The 18,191-nt window shown below is 44.1% G+C and overlaps 1 protein-coding gene across 1 annotated transcript; it reads left to right on the top strand.

Annotated features, from left to right (window-relative positions):
* The first annotated feature begins 616 nt into the window (after positions 1–616).
* LOC119461081 (reticulon-4-interacting protein 1, mitochondrial-like) lies at positions 617–16,294 on the top strand. Its single transcript, XM_037722262.2, is given in 9 exon segments — positions 617–1,045; positions 1,147–1,298; positions 1,465–1,567; positions 1,645–1,756; positions 2,159–2,207; positions 3,664–3,800; positions 4,936–5,119; positions 12,928–13,020; positions 15,942–16,294. Coding segments are annotated over 9 exon segments (1,215 nt in total). The 5' UTR covers positions 617–819; the 3' UTR covers positions 16,101–16,294.
* Positions 16,295–18,191: the final 1,897 nt, after the last annotated feature.

The following is an 18,191-nucleotide window of genomic DNA, read 5'->3' as shown; positions in this document are numbered from 1 at the left end:
CTCCGCCCCGTTGTCAGACTAAACGCCGCACGCAACAGCCGCGTCACATCAGAGAGGAGCTTTGCGCCGATCCTCACTCTCTTGCATGCGTAATCATGCGAACGACAATTAAAATTTGGAGTCGGATATCTCGTAACACAGACATGCTAGAAAAATTCTTCCAAGTGAAACTGTGTCGAAACACGACTGTCTCTACCCACTTACTGCAGTCAACAAAAAGGTAATTATTCAATTTTAGTTAATTGGGCTGCTGACAGGGATAATTATCATCTCACTTTAAGCTACGGTAAGCTACGGCTAAGCTGTACAGAGCGCATGCAGATAACACGTCAGATAACGCAAATTAAAGTTGACACAAATCTAAGGCGATCACAAAAAGGGCAGGTTTAAAACTACGCGCCATTTTCTTTCCTCCGTGCTGCGCACGCCAGCAGTCCAAATAATTAGCTTGAAAACAAAAGAAAGACAGAAAAACAAAAACAAATCACGACCTTGCATGCATGAGGAAATAAAACGTATTTCCTTTCACGGAGCAAGACCCAGATGCCAAATCAGGACCAAGCCACGAGAATTCTCTACCAACAGCCTAGAATTGATGACAACAACAAGCAACATTGTGCACAACAAAACCATGTGTTTTGCATAAAGCTTGTTTTCCGTAGGGCGGACAGTCCATGGGAGTGAGCAGGTCGTGTGATAACTTATTCACGTGAGGTCGATATACTTTGCTGATCTGCCTTCAAGCCTTGTCCTTTTATTCCCGCCTGAAACAGTGGTGCTTCTATCTTTGTCGGACTGAGGGCTGTACAGAGCGACGCAATGATCATTCACCGGTTGCTCGAAACCAAGCGCAAGATTATTACTTTCGGATCGCGGAAACTCCATACACTGCCGGCAAAGATGAAAGCATGGCAAGCCCGCAACTTTAATGGCATCGAAAGCGTCATTCTGGAAGAGACGCGAGTTCCACAGCTAGCGTCATCGAACGAAGTCCTCGTTAAAGTCCACGCAGCCAGCGTCAACCCACTTGATGTGGCGATGTTAGGTACGCACTGCGTCTGTTGCGCACGTAGCTTACCCTGTTTGTTCCTAAGGCTGCTTAAACGCGGAGTGCTGTTGAGACGGTGAAACGCTGTTCTTTTACAGATGGATACGGTAGAAATGTTATAGACGTGTTAAGGACGCTTCAGTACTTCCCTAACAGCAGGGAAAGATTTCCTATGGTCCTGGGCAGAGATTTTTCAGGTGAAGTCGTTGGTGTTGGACACGGCGTGAAGGAGTTTCAATTTGGAGACGAGGCAAGAATAACGATTACTTCTTTTCTCTAAACCCTTCCGTAATTTGCGTGCGATATTGCTCGTGAACCGTCATAACCCCACTCTTCATGTTCTCGTTGCACTTCAAATTTATGGGTGCTTAATTTTTGACCGCGTCACTTAACTTGCGACGGTGCTTTCTTTGTAGGTCTGGGGTGCTACCATGGCTGGCCGACAAGGATCTCACGCGGAGTATATTGCAGTACCTGCATGCGTTGTAGGAAGCTCTTCATGATTTTATATACAAATGCGTTTCAAGTAGCAGTACAAGAAGCTGCATGGTGACGGAAACTTTTGCACTCTACCTACTCTGCAGATATCGAAAAAGCCAAAACAAAGTCCCACTTGGAATCGGCAGCATTGCCGTATGCAGGTTTAACTGCATGGGCTGGAATCCGCACCGTGGGCAACCTCACCAGGTACACAACTCGAAATAAAAGGTAAGCAAGGTGTCCAAACCATAGCTTTTGCATGAAATGAAGTAGCTGTAAGATTGACATCGTCGTGTGCGAATAGTAGTTTTTGAGACTGAATCAAACAGTGCCCAAAGGGTATCGAATCTAGTAGCTTCACATGCAACAGTAGCTGTACTCTTTTTCGACACACCTGGTAGACTAAACGTGACGTTAAATTTAGCATCTCTCTTGTACTTTGCCGTCTTTGACAAAGTTTGTTATAGCTATCTTTTCTCCACCTGAACAAAGTGCTTGTTGTTTTTATGCCGGCTGTTTAGTGAGTGGTCATTACAAGGATGAAAGCTACCTTCCATAGAGAAAGAGATAAATAAACTTTGTCTGTTGTGCTTGATTGTATTTTTTTTTTCCTTTTTTCCCTCTTTGTAGGTGTTTAGTTTTAGGGGCCTCTGGTGGCGTTGGGACGTTTGCAGTACAGGTATGTTTTATTCCTACATACTGCTTGTCATATACACTGCAATTGAAGTTCAAGAACCCTTACAGACTTCTTGGTCCGAATACCGTACTTGTCTCTAGACTGGCTTTGAATGGCTGTTTCCATTTGAGAGTTCAACCAAATTTCTCTCCTTCTCTACAAAACATTACATTGTTCTGGCTCAGTTTAAAACTGTTCTGGCCACTGTTAAAATGTGATGACTCATTACCAATCATTGCATAAATAAGGTCATCAGGTACGAATGATTCTTTCTGCTGAACCACTTCGCATTATACTTAGTGGTATGGGAAGGTGTACTTTTTATCACTTTGTTTTAGTTTTACTAATTAATTTATCCAACTTAATGAATGCTAAACGTGTAGCTCTCTTCCGTTGAAGTTTCACATGAGGTAGAATTTTGTGGTGTTGCTTTGTTTTGGCTGAGCAAGGCTGCAGACCGGGTCTTAATACAATTCGGGAACACAAAGAAGCATTTAATGTGGCATACTCGCCGACCAGAACTGGCAACAAAAGGCAAAGACACAGGCAGCGATGGCATCACTACTTTTAACAAGGCTGATAAATGAGCTGCTGAAGAGACAGTGCCCTTTCTGTGGTGATGCGCCCGATGCTATCGAGATTCTCAGTTCAGCTTTGCTTCACTTCATAGCTATGTCAAACACTTGGTGACGTGTGGAGCGAAAGTTCGACAGTGCACTTTGTCTAATGCTGTGTTTTGACACATAAAGAGCAGTGACCTTTATAAATTCATTTAGTATAGGCTTTGAGATCATGTAAATTTGTTTCTTCTTCTTCTCATTTCCTTTTTAATAAAGACGTTCCATCACTTGCTCGCACAGTACTTGCTTGTTTCACTATTAATGGATCATAAGCAGACATTGTCTGTCTTGACGTGACAGCAGACATATGTGTAGGTTTTCTCAGCAACAAAACAGTAGCGCCCCCTGTCAATGTTATTCTGAAACATGGCGAGTGCCATGCCTCACCGTAACATTCACAGGTGACACAAGTGTTCCTTTTATAGAGGCATTTAGTGTTTCAGTCCCTCATCGTCACCGACGTGTGGTTTCAATTTTTTTGGTATGAAACAGACAAAAACAAGTTGTGCGATACACAGGACGACCATTGCTTTCACTGTAACAAATAGTTTTTATATCCCTCATATCCGCAAACAGCATGTAGTTACAACTTACCCCAGATGAAACGGGAGAGTACTGCTTCAGAAATACAGCATTTTACAAAACGTATTGCGAAATGGCACCTCTGTTTGAAGTTTGAGCTGAACAAGCCAGCAGCTTAGCTGGAGGAACCCCTTATAGTATTCGTTATGTTATTTATACGGACATTCAATCTTGTAATGATGTCTTAAGTGCGGTTACTTCCCTTCTTTTGGTGCTGGCCCATTGGCTACATTATAAAAGTGCTTGTGCTTACACAGCTCTTAAAAGCATGGAACGGAGTCGTCACAGCCACTTGCAGCAGTGGAGCGGTAGAGCTGGTTTCGAAATTAGGGGCAGACACAGTTGTGGATTACACTGCTCCTGATTTTGAGGCACAGCTGCTCCAAGGCCCAAGGTATGTATCGTCAGTTCTAAAAGCTCGTTTGCTGCATGATTTATTCTTGTTTATTTTATTGTCGTCATGGCTTCTTATACTTCTGCTTCAGAAGTGCTTCATTACAGCGTGCCGCGTTGTGTTTGGAGACAGCCAAACGAGGGTTGAAGGTATACTATAAGCAGCTTGGTAGAGGCCAGTCATGGCACGCGCTTGTAGAAGAATTGCATCTCACGAGAAGTGCAGGATACGTAGCTGCTAGCCACAACTGTAACCCTGTCACAAGGGTAGAGAAAAGTACTTATATTTTCCATTAACCTCATAATCTAAAATAAACACACACAACGAAAACATTTTTCTGTGCCACATCCGTCAATGTCCTGCTGTCACAGAATCGGTGTTTCTCTCACAGGTCTTTCCAGCTGGTGTGCACTGAAAATGTCATTTCCAAAAAATGATCATTACCCAGCATTTATTTGCGTTCACTCATTACAAGGCTAGAAACTAGACTAGAGTCAAGAGTACTTATTAGTTCTGCAGTGATGTTAACAGGAAACAGCAATCAGGCAATTTTACTCATATATGTTTAATCATTAGATTGTTTAGTCACTGAGCAAACATATAAATGTGAACATAACTAGAATAGTTTGTGTTAAGTGAAAACTATTACGCTGGCTTTTCCGCAATGCACTCCTGCCAAGGATGCGGTGGTGAGCACGTCAATAAAATAATGATAATGTGTGAAAGTCACGCATCTGTGCATTCAAGATTTTTGACAGGAATTGAAAGTGGACATTCTCTGCAAATCATTCTGGTTGGGAAACAAATCTCCCTAAACATCTATCGCCACGGTTGCACGCAGGGCCCCTAAAAAGCTGCTGCAGCTTCACAAAGTCATCCTTGATTGAAGTATTCAGGATGACTCCATAAGATTGGGGTGAATTAATAAACCTAGTTGCGTGGTGCTTATCTAATTGGTCTAATTTACAGGATTAGATATAAAGCAGCACCAGTGAAAAAGGTGCTCACTAATCATTTTAACAATATGTTGGCCAACATAGTTAAGGCAAAGCTGCATTGTAGGAATGCCAGCCTAAACAGCTCTAAAATGGATTCATGATGCTTTTCGCAATTTGCAAACACTTTTTTTTTCCAGGTTTGACTTTATTCTAGATTGCGTTGGTGCCCATCAAGGCTTGTCTCCAACCAAGCTACTTCACAAAGGGCGCCTTTCGACCTATGTTACTGTCGTGTCACCTGTATTACGAAACACGGATGACATGGGGCTTTTCTCTGGAATGGCACTGTCTGCTTGCCAGGCCTTACAGGTTACTGTCAAGGTGAGGACACCGATCTTGTTTTCAGAGTGGCAAGGACTTGCACGTTGTTATTTTCTGCTTACTAGTAGCATGATAGTGTTTGCACAACAAAACAGACTATAGCTAACCTAAATAGTACTTCAGATATCATTACGGTCCTGAGTGCAATCAAGTTCACTACAGGAATAAGTGACAAGATGACAAAACCAGCGATTAAAAGGCCTCTAGATCACCTCTGACACTTTTAACACATTTTAAATAAACACATGCACCGTGTACAGAATGCTGCGTCGATTATCTCACTAAACATAACAGCACTTCGTACCATGGGGAAGCCACAAACTTGAAAAACAATCCCGCGCTCCCCTCCAAGCATTTTTAGTCTCTTCTTCGGATGTCATTACACCAGCAGGGTCATGTGCATGATGTCACCAGGATAAAAGCTGTCACCCACCCGAATGTAGCACGACGCTTGAAAGGAAACCCATACGAGTTTCTCAGAATGTTTCGCAGTTGAGGAAAAATTAGTTCTGGTCCGGGATTTTTCCTCTATGAATCTTTCCTCAACTGCAAAGCCCTCTTCCCCAGAAACCCGTATGGGTTTCCTTTGTAGCTTCGTGCTACAGCGTCGTGCTACATTCGGATTTATGACAATTTTCCCTCTCACGATACTTCCTCCACCATGCGGGATTCCGCAGAACTGATTTGCTAGGATAAAAGCTGTTGATTGCTTGCAAGTCGGCTATGTGTTTAAAAATAAAGAGAGGGCTCGCCCATTGAGTGCCGCTGATCCTTCCCTAAAGCTTCCATTCAGTTTGACGTCATGCTCAGAGAGATCAGAGGCAGACCATGGGAGATCCCTTGTTCTGGTGTGTTGTCATTACCCGTAGCCTTTGCTGCACTGTATGGCATTAATAACAGTACGTAATGAGGAGGAGAGTGCCTGTGGGGAGGATAGAAAAGGCAAGCCGCGTAGTTGTTTGTCAAATGCTTGTCACTTTGCTATTACGGAATCACTTTGAAAAATTTTTGTGGCTGTATGTTTATTCTAACTGGTATGCAGATGGCAATATTTTTTTGTAGACTTCACAAAAGCGTTTGATTTACTTAACCATTCGATCTTACTCAAAAAATTAGATGCATATGGAATCCGTGGTGATGCACTACGACTATTAACATCTTATTTAGAAAATCGACAGCAATATGTCTATCTCAATGGTTTTTCTTCAGACAAAAAAAACAATAACATCAGGAGTACCTCAGGGAAGTATCCTTGGACCACTTTTATTTAATATCTATTTGAATGACATTATATGCATTAATCCGAACATTAAACATATCATTTATGCCGATGACACAACTATGCTTCTCTCAGCTGCATGTCCGAATGATTTAATTTCTGAAGCAAATAGCTCACTATCGCGTTTGCATGAGTGGTCAAGTGCCAATGCATTAAAAATAAACACGGCCAAGACAAAATTCATACTTTTCCATCCGAGAAATAATAGCGTTTTTATAAATACAGATCTTTTGTTAGGCAACTCAAAAATAGAAATACTCCCTGTATTCAAAACTCTTGGCGTTGTGTTCAATGAGAACTTAACATGGGATGACCACGTGGAACATGTTGTTTCTAAGATTTCAAGTGTCGTAGGAGTTAGGTGCATTAATAATAAATTAATAATAACGAGTTGCTGCCTGTGCAGGTCAAGGTTATTCTTTACAATACATTATTTCACTCTCATATTAGTTATGCACGCTTAGTTTGGGGAACTACCACAGTTACAAATTTACGTAAAATTCTTACAGTTCAGAAAAGAATGTTGCGACATGTTCTCGGTGTTCCTCGAGATCACCCATCTCTGCCTTTGTTTGAAAAGTTGAAAATTATGAAAATTACTCAGATGTATCCATATCGCCTGTGTTTAACATATATAAACGATGTAAAAGAAAACATAAACTTTCTCTCAGCTTTAGCTTCTTTGTCAAAGAAAAACCCTTTATATTGTTACGCGAACGAAGGATTGAGTACTGGAGACTATTTACAAAATATATTTACACAGGATAGCTGCAGCGCTGGCCAGTTCAGCCGACAGCTCGAGAGCCAAACGCAATTCGTCTTCTTCGTCTGGGCGCCCGCGCGCATCGTCCATAAGAAACACGCAATATGCATGTATCATTATCCCCGGCGGCAGAAGCACCGTCCCGGTGCATCTAAATGTCAGAGGGTACAGGAGGGTAATATGGTTTTAGGCGTGCGGCATGCACAACGTCAGTGGAAGTCGGGGCAGATGGGGCACTGGTACTGACTGGGGCGATTTCATACGTAACTGGAGTCACGGCACGCAGCACTCGATATGGGCCTGTGTACCGAGACAGGAGTTTTTCAGACAGGCCAACGTGACGAGTCGGTGACCACAGGAGTACCAGAGATCCAGGCGAAAAGTGAACGGCTCTGTGATGTCGATCGTACAAACGCCGCTGGTTCGCTTGGGAGGTCAGGAGGCGAGCGCGGGCAATTTCGCGAGCTTGGGCAGCCCTGGTGATGGCGTCAAGTGCATATTCGCTGGTCTCTGCTGCGGCGGTTGGAAGGGATGTGTCCAGTGGCAATGTGGGTTCTCGGCCAAACAACAGAAAGAACGGGGAATAGCCGGCAGTGTCGTGGCGCGAAGAGTTATATGCAAATGTGACATACGGTAGGACGAGGTCCCAATCAGTATGGTCAGACGAGACATACTTTGCAAGCATGTCTGTCAGGGTTCGATTGAGACGCTCCGTGAGACCATTGGTCTGTGGATGGTAAGACGTAGTCAGCTTGTGCCTGGTTGAGCAGGACTGCAGTATGTCGGCGATGACTTTTGAAAGGAATGTCCGACCACGGTCAGTGAGCAGTTGGTGTGGAGCTCCATGCTGCAGAATCACGTCGCGTAAAAGAAAATCGGCGACATCTGTGGCACAGCTTGTTGGAAGCGCTCTGGTGATGGCGTAGCGCGTGGCGTAATCTGTCGCCACAGCGACCCACTTGTTGCCAGACGTTGATAGAGGGAAAGGGCCAAGTAAGTCCAAGCCAACGCGAAAAAAACGGCTCCAAAGGAATGTCGAGCGGTTGAAGGCACCCGGCAGGGAGCGTCGATGGTGTTTTCCGCCGCTGGCATTTATCACACGCCGCAACGTATTTCCGTACGGAGCGGGCGAGGCCTGGCCAAAAGAAGCGTCGGCGAATCCGGTCGTAGGTGCGGGAGACGCCGAGGTGACCTGCCGTTGGAAAGTCATGAAGTTCTTGGAGAACAGCTGACCGGAGGTGCCGAGGAATGACGAGGAGTAGGGCAGGACCGTCGGGGCGGACGTTGTGGCGGTATAATACACCATCCCGGAGAACAAACAAATGAAGGGACGAATCAGAAGGCGAAGATTCCAAACGATCAATGATGGCGCGCAAGGAGGCATCACGGCGTTGCTCGTCGGCGACTTGTGGCAGCCGAGAAACCGAGAAAACGCAAGCGTCGGCATCGGTGTCAGGGTCGGCGGGTGGTTCGTCCACTGGATAGCGTGATAAGCAGTCGGCGTCTTGATGTAGGCGGCCCGACTTGTAGACTACCGCATAGGAAAATTCTTGTAGCCGCAGAGCCCAGCGACCAAGCCGGCCGGTAGGATCCTTGAGTGAGGAAAGCCAGCAGAGCGCGTGGTGGTCCGTGATTACAGAGAAATGCGTGCCATACAAGTACGGGCGGAATTTAGAAACCGCCCAGACGAGGGCCAGGCATTCACGCTCTGTAATCGAATAGTTGCGCTCCGCTGCTGTGAGGAGGCGGCTAGCGTAGGCGATAACACGATCGCGTCCCTGTTGGCGTTGGGCTAAGACGGCTCCGATACCGTGACCACTGGCATCGGTACGGACCTCTGTAGGGCAGGACGGGTCAAAGTGGGCCAGAATAGGCGGCGTGGTGAGAATGTTGGTCAGGTGGGAAAACGCGGCAGTTTGAGCGGGACCCCAGGTAAACGGCACGTCCTTCTTCAGAAGATCCGTAAGTGGTCGGGCAATCGCTGCGAAGTCTTTAATGAACCGTCGGAAGTAGGAGCAGAGTCCTACAAAACTTCGGACGTCTTTGACAGACTGAGGTACAGGAAAAGACGTGACAGCACGAATTTTCTCCGGGTCTGGTTGAATACCGGAAGCGTCGACGAGGTGGCCCAGCACTGTAATCTGCCGACGACCAAAGTGACACTTCCAGGAATTTAGTTGGAGCCCAGCCTCGCGAAAGACTTGAAGAACAGCTGATAAGCGCTCGAGGTGTGTCTCAAACGTAGGTGAAAATACAAGAACGTCGTCGAGGTAGCAAAGGCATGTTGTCCATTTGAACCCTTGAAGCAAAGAGTCCATCATACGCTCGAATGTGGCTGGGGCGTTGCACAGACCGAATGGCATAACTTTGAATTGATAAAGACCATCAGGGGTGACAAATGCGGTCTTCTCTCGGTCCCCTTTCATCCACAGAAATTTGCCAATAACCAGACCGAAGGTCTATTGATGAGAAGTAGTTGGCACCGTGGAGACAATCGAGGGCGTCGTCAATGCGAGGCAAGGGATAGACGTCTTTTTTAGTAATTCGGTTTAGATGACGATAATCTACGCAGAAGCGCCACGTGCCATCTTTCTTTTTAACAAGCACAACGGGCGACGCCCAAGGGCTCGACGAGGGTTCAACAATGCCTTTGGCAAGCATCTTGTGCACTTCATCTTGAATAACCTTACGCTCTGAAAGAGAAACGCGATATGGCCGGCGATGAATAGGACTGGCATCACCAGTATTTATGTGGTGCTTAACATTTGAAGACTGGCCCAACTGTCGATTGTTGAGGTCGAAGATGTCGTGGTACGAAACCAAAAGGCGACACAGAGCTGCTGCTTGTTCAGGCAATAGGTCCGCAGCAATCATGGGACTAAAGGTTTCGTCACGGCAAATAGCATCCTGTGGACATGGTGAAGACTCGGAGCAGCCGTCGACGGAAAACGCCGTGACGTGGTCATCTCCTATAGCGCGCAGCGTTGCAACCGATATGCCTTGGGGTAGAACTTGCTTTGGCAAACAAGCTCATACATGCCGAGCCAGTCATCAACGTCGACATTATCTTGACCGGAGAATATGCCAGGATCGCGGGGAGTGGCAACCGTGACGTACGTTGTGGTTGGAGTCGGAGTAGTAGGAGCAGACGAGGTCTCGTCAGCGGGAGCCATGGTGGAAAGCTGGACGGTGCGGCCGCTGCGGAGCTCCGTGGCGAGGACGGGGAACGGCACGCTCCACCAAAATGTTACGCGAACGAAGGATTGAGTACTGGAGACTATTTACAAAATATATTTACACAGGATAGCTGCAGCGCTGGCCAGTTCAGCCGACAGCTCGAGAGCCAAACGCAATTCGTCTTCTTCGTCTGGGCGCCCGCGCGCATCGTCCATAAGAAACACGCAATATGCATGTATCAATATAATACACACAGTAGGGAAATTTGGAACATAGAGACGTGTAGTACCACCTATGGACAACAAATGATGAAAAGAAAACTACCAGAATTATTGAATCTTTGTCACAGACACGCTATGCAGCTAGAAAGTACATCAAAACAGCATTTAAAATTGTTTTTTTCTTCCTTAGGAGTATTTCCCTGAACATTATCTATCGTTTGTGTAAATTGGGATGCATATCAGAGATTTCTGTTTGTCTTTCACGTGTTTGCTGAACTTTTTTTTTTTTAGTGATGAATGTTCGCGACAAACCCTTATGTATATGTTAGTGAGCCGTCGTTGTGTGTGTGGGTGTTTACATATGTCTCCCAGCAGTGACATGTATATATAAAGCAACTATTACAGTTGCATGTTCACTCGTTTGGGAATGTGCATGTTCATATGCCACAAAGATGCTTGTAGTGATAGGTATTTTTTTTCGTACAATCAGAAATGTGTTATCACTTCTCGTCGATAGCTGAACTGTCTGCCTTTATGGAACGTTTTTTTTTTTTCTTTGGGGGGGGGGAACTAGTCAAGCTGTCTGTTTCAGCTTTTTTCCCCTCACGTTGATGGAAAAAAATAAAGGTTATTATTATTATTATTATTATTTATTATTATTATATAACAATTTTTTTAGTTGAGAGTTATTTAGGGGTCATTTAAATGATAAAAAGACAATGCTCTAAATTAGGGATCAAATGCAAGTAAATGGTATTCTTGCTCAGATTAACAGAAAGGAATGAAGGTGCACAGGTAGAAAAAAACAAAAGTTACCCACCCAACAGCATAGCAGCATAGCGTGAAGCTACAAAATCTGCACAGGTTATGCAGTGCCTAGCGCAGATGACCCATAAAAATTTGAAGGGGAGGGAAGTAGAGTTTAGGGTGGCAGAGATAGAAAAAGTTGTAGTTATGGGTGTGGGTTCAGTTTAAGTTGACACAGGAGAGCTCTAAAGGAGGGTAAATAACATGAACAGTTAAAAGAAAGCAGGCAACCAATACACATGGTGAGCTGCATTATTATTATTTAATATTTTTCAGTTGCTGTCGCCCTGTACATATATGTACAGGGCAACATGTATATATATGGCGTATGTTTCCATATATATTTTGATATGAGCTCCCAAGCTAAAGCATTTTCTTAAGGACTTCATCTGTAGTGACACCAGCACAATTGTACATTTTGTTTAAAGGGACCCTGAACCACTTCTTTGGCTTGGTGAAATAACATAGTCCGCAGGTAGCATACGCTGCTGTAAACATCTCTGCCAAGTTTTGCTGTCGTATGCGGTGCGTAGAGCTCGCAAGTGGAGCGTGAAGTCACCTTTCTCTCAAACACTCTCGTTTCAATTCGTTTCAGCGGAAGCCGTGATCCTCACTCTTTTCTGTGTGCTTTATTTCATAATAAAGCACATTCCAATACGCGGCTGCTATTGGTCGCTGCGGTCGGCTACACCACGGCTGCCACCATGAGTCCACTGGCTAAGCGCACTGCGTCTCCATGAGCACAACCACATTTGTCTTGAGCTTAGTGCATCGTAGGCACCAAAATCAGAAGTCGTGGCGTCTACGTTAGCATCCAAAATGAAATTTGAACTGTGCGCCACAGTCACATTTCGAGGGCGGAGCATTGTGACCCCACCCCACTCTGTCGTAGCCTTCGCAGTGCAAGGCATTGAGGAAGAAAGGGGAGCACAGCGGAGGCCATGTTTGATTGCCAATAACTCCGCTTCTGCTGAACGCATTGAAGTACTTTTTTTGGAAGCAATGTATTTCTGAAATAGCCTATTTTGACTTCAAATGTCTTTCTCCACTTTGATAAAAAGTGGTTCAGGGCCCCTTTAAAAAATTGGGGATGACGAATGTGCTTCGTTGCAAGCAGTGCTCTAGCAGGCCACATTTAAGTACTACAGTCTGAACCACACTTGTCTAGAGTGGTCGTGTGGCCAGCTGTGTTCTGCATCAGTGCCTGCAGCTGCTACCTCGCGTTAGCTATGTTCCACATGTTTGTCCTATAGCACAGTGTCTTACTTGTTCTATACCACATGTTTGTCCTATTGCAGTGTCGGCCTGTGCTTTTTATTTGCAAAAGATGGTGGCAAAATCGGCTGATTGACCACTCCAGACAAGTTCAGACTGTACATGTGTATTTATTTAGCAACCCCTTCTAATTGTGACGCCAGTCACACGTGACATCCTTACTTACACATTCTGCTATGCACTCGAGATTAGAGTACTCGTATTTTATACTGGCATTTCCTCGTGGTGTTTAACGTTCTTGGCAAATTGAATCTGAATAGGGAATATGTTTCTGTGTAATTTGCAGGAGCTTGTTGATGGCCGCAGTGCTCGCTGGGCTTTCTTCTGCACCAATGCCAATGCATTGAAGGAGATTGCCGAGCTTGTTGACCTCGGCAAGGTAAGTCCCACTGAAGCATCACTGTGAGCCAGCCTAGTTGGATTTGATTCATTGCGAAACCTTGCGCTAAACAAATGAGGACCCAGAAAGAAGACACAAGGACAAGCACTTTCTGACAATTGGTTTTATTTTTCAGAAACATCAGACTTAAAAACCACGCAGATATGCGCATCACATCTCTGGATTCCATCTAGGGTGCGCACAGTGAACACGTGAATTGTCTGAAAAATTTATAGACATGTGGAAAGTGACATTTATTTATCTAACGTAGCAATAGATGGGTGACTCACGCAATCTTCTTTTTGCTGTGAAATGTAAAAATCTTCCACGATTTCCCTCGATGTTTTATTACAATGCTTGAATAGGATGGTAGTGTTGTCAAAGTAGGGTTTACACGTACACTCGTTACAATGAAAGGTCAAATGTGTACTAGAGCGTCCTTTTAAACTAGACAAGTGTTCACTTAATCTTGTGTTCACACATCTGCCAGTTTGTCCATGCAGAGCAAGTGCAGACACGTGTACGTCTACATATTCCATCTAAGGCGCACACGCTGTGTACGCCGTAGTTGGAATCCAGAGATGTGCTGCGCAGATCTATGTGATTTTTAAGTCTGATGTTTCCGAAAAGTAAAACCAGTTGTTAAAAAGCACTCATCCTAGTGTCTTCTTCCTGTGTCGCCGTATGTTTAGTGCAAAGTTTCACGATGAAGTCCCACTGAATACTGTTATTCATTTATCTAATTTATTTTTTGTGAAACAGGACTCCTACAGGCAAAGCAGCTGTAAAGTGCAACAATATGTTGCCATGTGCATTAACAGCATATTTTGTCATAGCTGTATTGTTAGAATATTTTGGCACAGCAGCCATGCCTGATTATAAATGTGCAAATTCAGTGGTTATAACTTGTGGATATTTGGGTGAAATATAATTGGCATAAAGCCGTTGGCAGCCTTCAGAAATTGCCTGGGCTTTTCATTCCAACTAGTGCTTCTCCTAAATGATGAATAAGATTTGTAGCTGTTTTCGTAAAAATTACAAGGTATTAATAGATGGTTCTCAGTTAAAGCCGCTCTACATACATCCCAGACATGTTCTTCCACCTTAAGAGGGCCCTAAAACACTTTGCTAACTAATCACCGAATGGCCTCACTATTAATGGACATTATCTCACAAATCTCATGCCGCAAACATTTTTCGAGCTCTTCAACTATAAGTGGAGTTATTGCACCGATACCTGGATTTCTCTCTCTTTTCGTTTCCGCTTGTGTGCTGGAAGCTACACAGTGGAGAAGCCAAGAGGGTAAAGCCGTGCTTAAAGGTTGAATTTAACGGCAGCTGAAGAGCTCGGTCGCGGCACCTCATGGCCACGGCGGTAGACTACGCTACACAGCATGCCGCTGTCATCTCGGAGACCATGTGCAGCTGTCGCAGCTACGCGCAGTGCAAAGATGAAATGACGTTTCTGTCTTTTTGAGATTGCAGACGTATATATTTTTCAGTTATTGAACTCAAAGTTAGCAATTACGTAACTCGGAATGCTCTTGTGATCATGAAATCGGGCAATAGCATGGTGGGCCAGCTGCTTTCGATGACGCTGCATGACGGCATTGCAGAAGCGAGAGCAAGCGATTTTTCACTGTTTTCGACAGGGGATTGTAAATTCCCTGGCCCCTTGCAGTGCAGTAATATTTGACTCGCATGTTCACAGCAGCCTCTACAACAGATGGGCAACATTTTCTTTCCATGTTCGAAAAGTGTTTCAGGGCCCCTTTAAGGAAAACGTATGTGCATATGGCCAATTTCTATGAAAGGTAAAATTGTCATCCACCGAACTATAGCATAGAGCCTTTGTAGCTTCACTCTACAATCAGATAGATAACAGTTTTCCTTTTGTGAACTTTCCTTCGCCTTGCAGCCTTCCACAGCACTACATTGCCCTCCCTATTCAGTGTTTCTGTGCTTTGAGTTTGCCATTTAATTCACCCTTGCCCTGTGATCTGCTAGACTTCAGGTTAGCTCAGATGGCAGAGTGACCGCCCCGGAAAGGTGTTGGTCCCAAATTCGATCCCCGGACCAGCAAAAATTTTTCAAGTGGAAATCTTCCTGTCTGAGAAACACGTATAGGTTTTCTTTGTAGCTTCGAGTCTGGTGAATGGCAAGTTTTCCTTTCATTAACCTTCCTTCACCTGCAGGACTAATTTGCCATGGCTAATTCTAAGTCTACACAGTACCGCCTAGTAAAGCCTCTGACGGTGTCTGCAACTTTTACATCCTTGAAATGTAGGTATAATCAAGTGTAGCTTGTTTTCACCGAGCTGATCCCATTTTGTCTGCCATTTTAATTACTTAGCTATTATTGTTTGCTGGCTGGCTTTCAGTTTTTTGCTGTTGCTGCAAAACACGAGAGCAAGGAAGTGGACCGAGGGTGGCAAACGATAAGAGCATGCTGTAAACACTTGCATCGGCTTGAAACTGAATTTTGTTTAGATTTATTTTTGGTTACGGAAGATTTATTTTATGTGCCAATATGCGAGTAATTGCAACAATGCCCGTGTCAACTTTGTTGCAAGAACTAGTAAATGTTGCGGGCCAGTGCTTTGTTAAAAGCATTTGTGGACAGCTTTCTTACTTGATTGGGTCGAACTCCTGTTGTGCTACCAGTACTAACACCAGCTGAAGTCTAAATTGAACAACTCCTCCAGAGTAATTTCTTGAGGACTTACGCTGACGTTATCGCTTACATTTTTGTTGAACTAAGCTGTCACGCTGTCAACTAAGCTGTCAGGCTTGGCTACTTCGTATCATTTATCCCACTGTGGGTATCTTTACCACCTTGCAGAGACAGACATGATTCTTGTACACTGTTCATGGCAATAAGAAATCGACAGTGAATAGAATACAATAATTTTCTTTTTCAGGTGACGCCTGTTGTGAGCAGCACCTATTCTTTTCTTGAAGTTCCAGCAGCCTACCACAAGATAAAGGAAGGCCACGCCAGGGGAAAGATAGTGATCTCAGTTGTTGAACAAGAATCTCCTGTCCACAAGCCCCAGAAACCGGGACTCGATATCGCGTAATTTTGGGCCTCTATACTTAAGTACTACATGCAGGGAATGTTCGAATTGCTGGTCATGTAGAAATGCAGATTAAGCAGTCGTGACAAATACTTTAGATCAATTTATGTCATGGAATGTTTTTATTCCCCTGCTGGGGCTTTACGATGTATTATATGTCACAAATAAAATCTGCACCTCATTGCAATGGCGAAAAACATCTCTGCATTAGCAGGCATTCAAGGCACGGGTCATCCAACAAACACGGCAAACAATGGCCACTGAAACAAACATTTTTACACCCTTTACCAATGACAAAAAACACTGCTTTCTCTGTTCCAGAATCTCTCCGGAAGACTGGGAAACATGGCAGCACAGGCATTTCAGGTCTATCCAATCGCATGTCAGACACAACGGGCCACCATTAGATATAGTGATCATAACACTGATAAGGTTTGTGGCTGATGTATTCATGGAGTTTAACGTCCCAAAGGAACACTGGGGCGATGAGAGACATTGTAGTGGAGGGCTTCGGATTAATTACGACTGCCTGTGTGTTTTTACTGTGCACCTAAATCTTAAGCGCTTGAGCATTTTCGTATTTCGCCTCAGTCGAGAACTGAACCCGCAACTTCGTGCTCAGCAGCAGAATGCCGTAGCCACTGAGCCATCACGACAGGCAGGATTCGTGCTGCTTTATGCAAGACCAGTTACTGAGTGTAGTCATAAGTGATGTCAAAACACATTAGTGGTGCAGCTGTGAACATCATCAGCACCTGCATCCAATATTTGCCTACAGCGGCTGTCATTGTTAAAGGCGAACTGCAACAAAATTTCACTGACTAAATTGATTTAAATTAGTATATATACTGTTGAACCCATCTTGGCAAGGCGGCAGGGCTGGTAATTGCCTAATTTTCTTATTAGCAGCCTTTGAATAGCACCTAAGCAGACCATGTCTCAACAGATGTGACATAAATCTGAGCATGTCGCTTCCAAGTTTTCTCAGCATGCCGCAGGCACCTCCTAGCATAAGTAAAAAAAAAAAGCACAAATATGCGAGCTACAAAACACCATTCACTAATCACCTTGACTAACACTTTTCTATGCAGAACAGCTGTTGTATGAAAATTTGTCCCAGTTTGAATTTCTATAAAATACAGACATACACACGTCGCCCCTATGAGCTCCATAATCATGACAGATATTCAATTTGAACATTCATATTTGGGAGAAAGCAAGAGGCCACAATATATGTGGCAACCCAAATATCCAAGAAGCACAGGCGTTCCACACAAGCACTTAAAAAACAGGCACAATGCTGTACAGTACAGAGGGCTGCATATAAGGCCATACCTCAGCCATACTTGTTTTCTGAGGTCATTTTACCGTAGGAACTAGACAAATGCAGAGTAAAGTAGAATTTCTATGACAGTTACTAAGAACTGCCACGAGCTGAATCTTTTGAACGCAGCACTTTGTCATGGTTATGTCTGGTTTCTCTTCTTAAGCCCATGGAAAATGCACTGCTCTTACTAGGCAATTGCTGTGCTCTATTCAGATGAAATATGTTAATCTCAAAAGTTAATTCTACAGAATTTCTTTACTTTGATGTCATTTTTGTATAATAAATTGCCACGAAATACAAGACTCAAGCACTCGGATATGCCATGTTTGAAAATGTCCTTGCTGTCACAGCGCACTGGCTTCCGCTCGCTGCAGCCTCCCAGTTTTGGTTTCACGTACTTTGATAGCTGAAATTCGTCATGCCACAGTTCCGCAGGCAATCCCATTTTTTACAGATTAAAAAGTTGATACGGCTTGTACGGAGAGCTCACTTCAATTTCCCGATCACAATGAGCCCACTGAAACTAAAAGTCTAAAAGTTAATTAATGGACTTTTAATTAGCCGCTAATTACCTCGTATCACCCGTTACCCTGTGTCGCCACCACTGATGGCATGTCTCCGAAGGAACTGTTCTTTTATTTCAAAATAGCAATTCAAATGTTAAAGTCTTTGTAGAAACACCCGGCATAAAGCAATTTACAATACATGTACTTTATAAAGCATGTCACATACCAAAAATCCAGATTTTTATGTGCCACATGACGCAC

The sequence above is a fragment of the Dermacentor silvarum genome, chromosome 8 (genome assembly GCF_013339745.2).
Source record: "Dermacentor silvarum isolate Dsil-2018 chromosome 8, BIME_Dsil_1.4, whole genome shotgun sequence".
Lineage (NCBI taxonomy): Eukaryota > Metazoa > Arthropoda > Arachnida > Ixodida > Ixodidae > Dermacentor > Dermacentor silvarum.
Note: the sequence above shows the minus strand (reverse complement) of the source record. Positions and strands in the feature narration are given on the sequence as shown.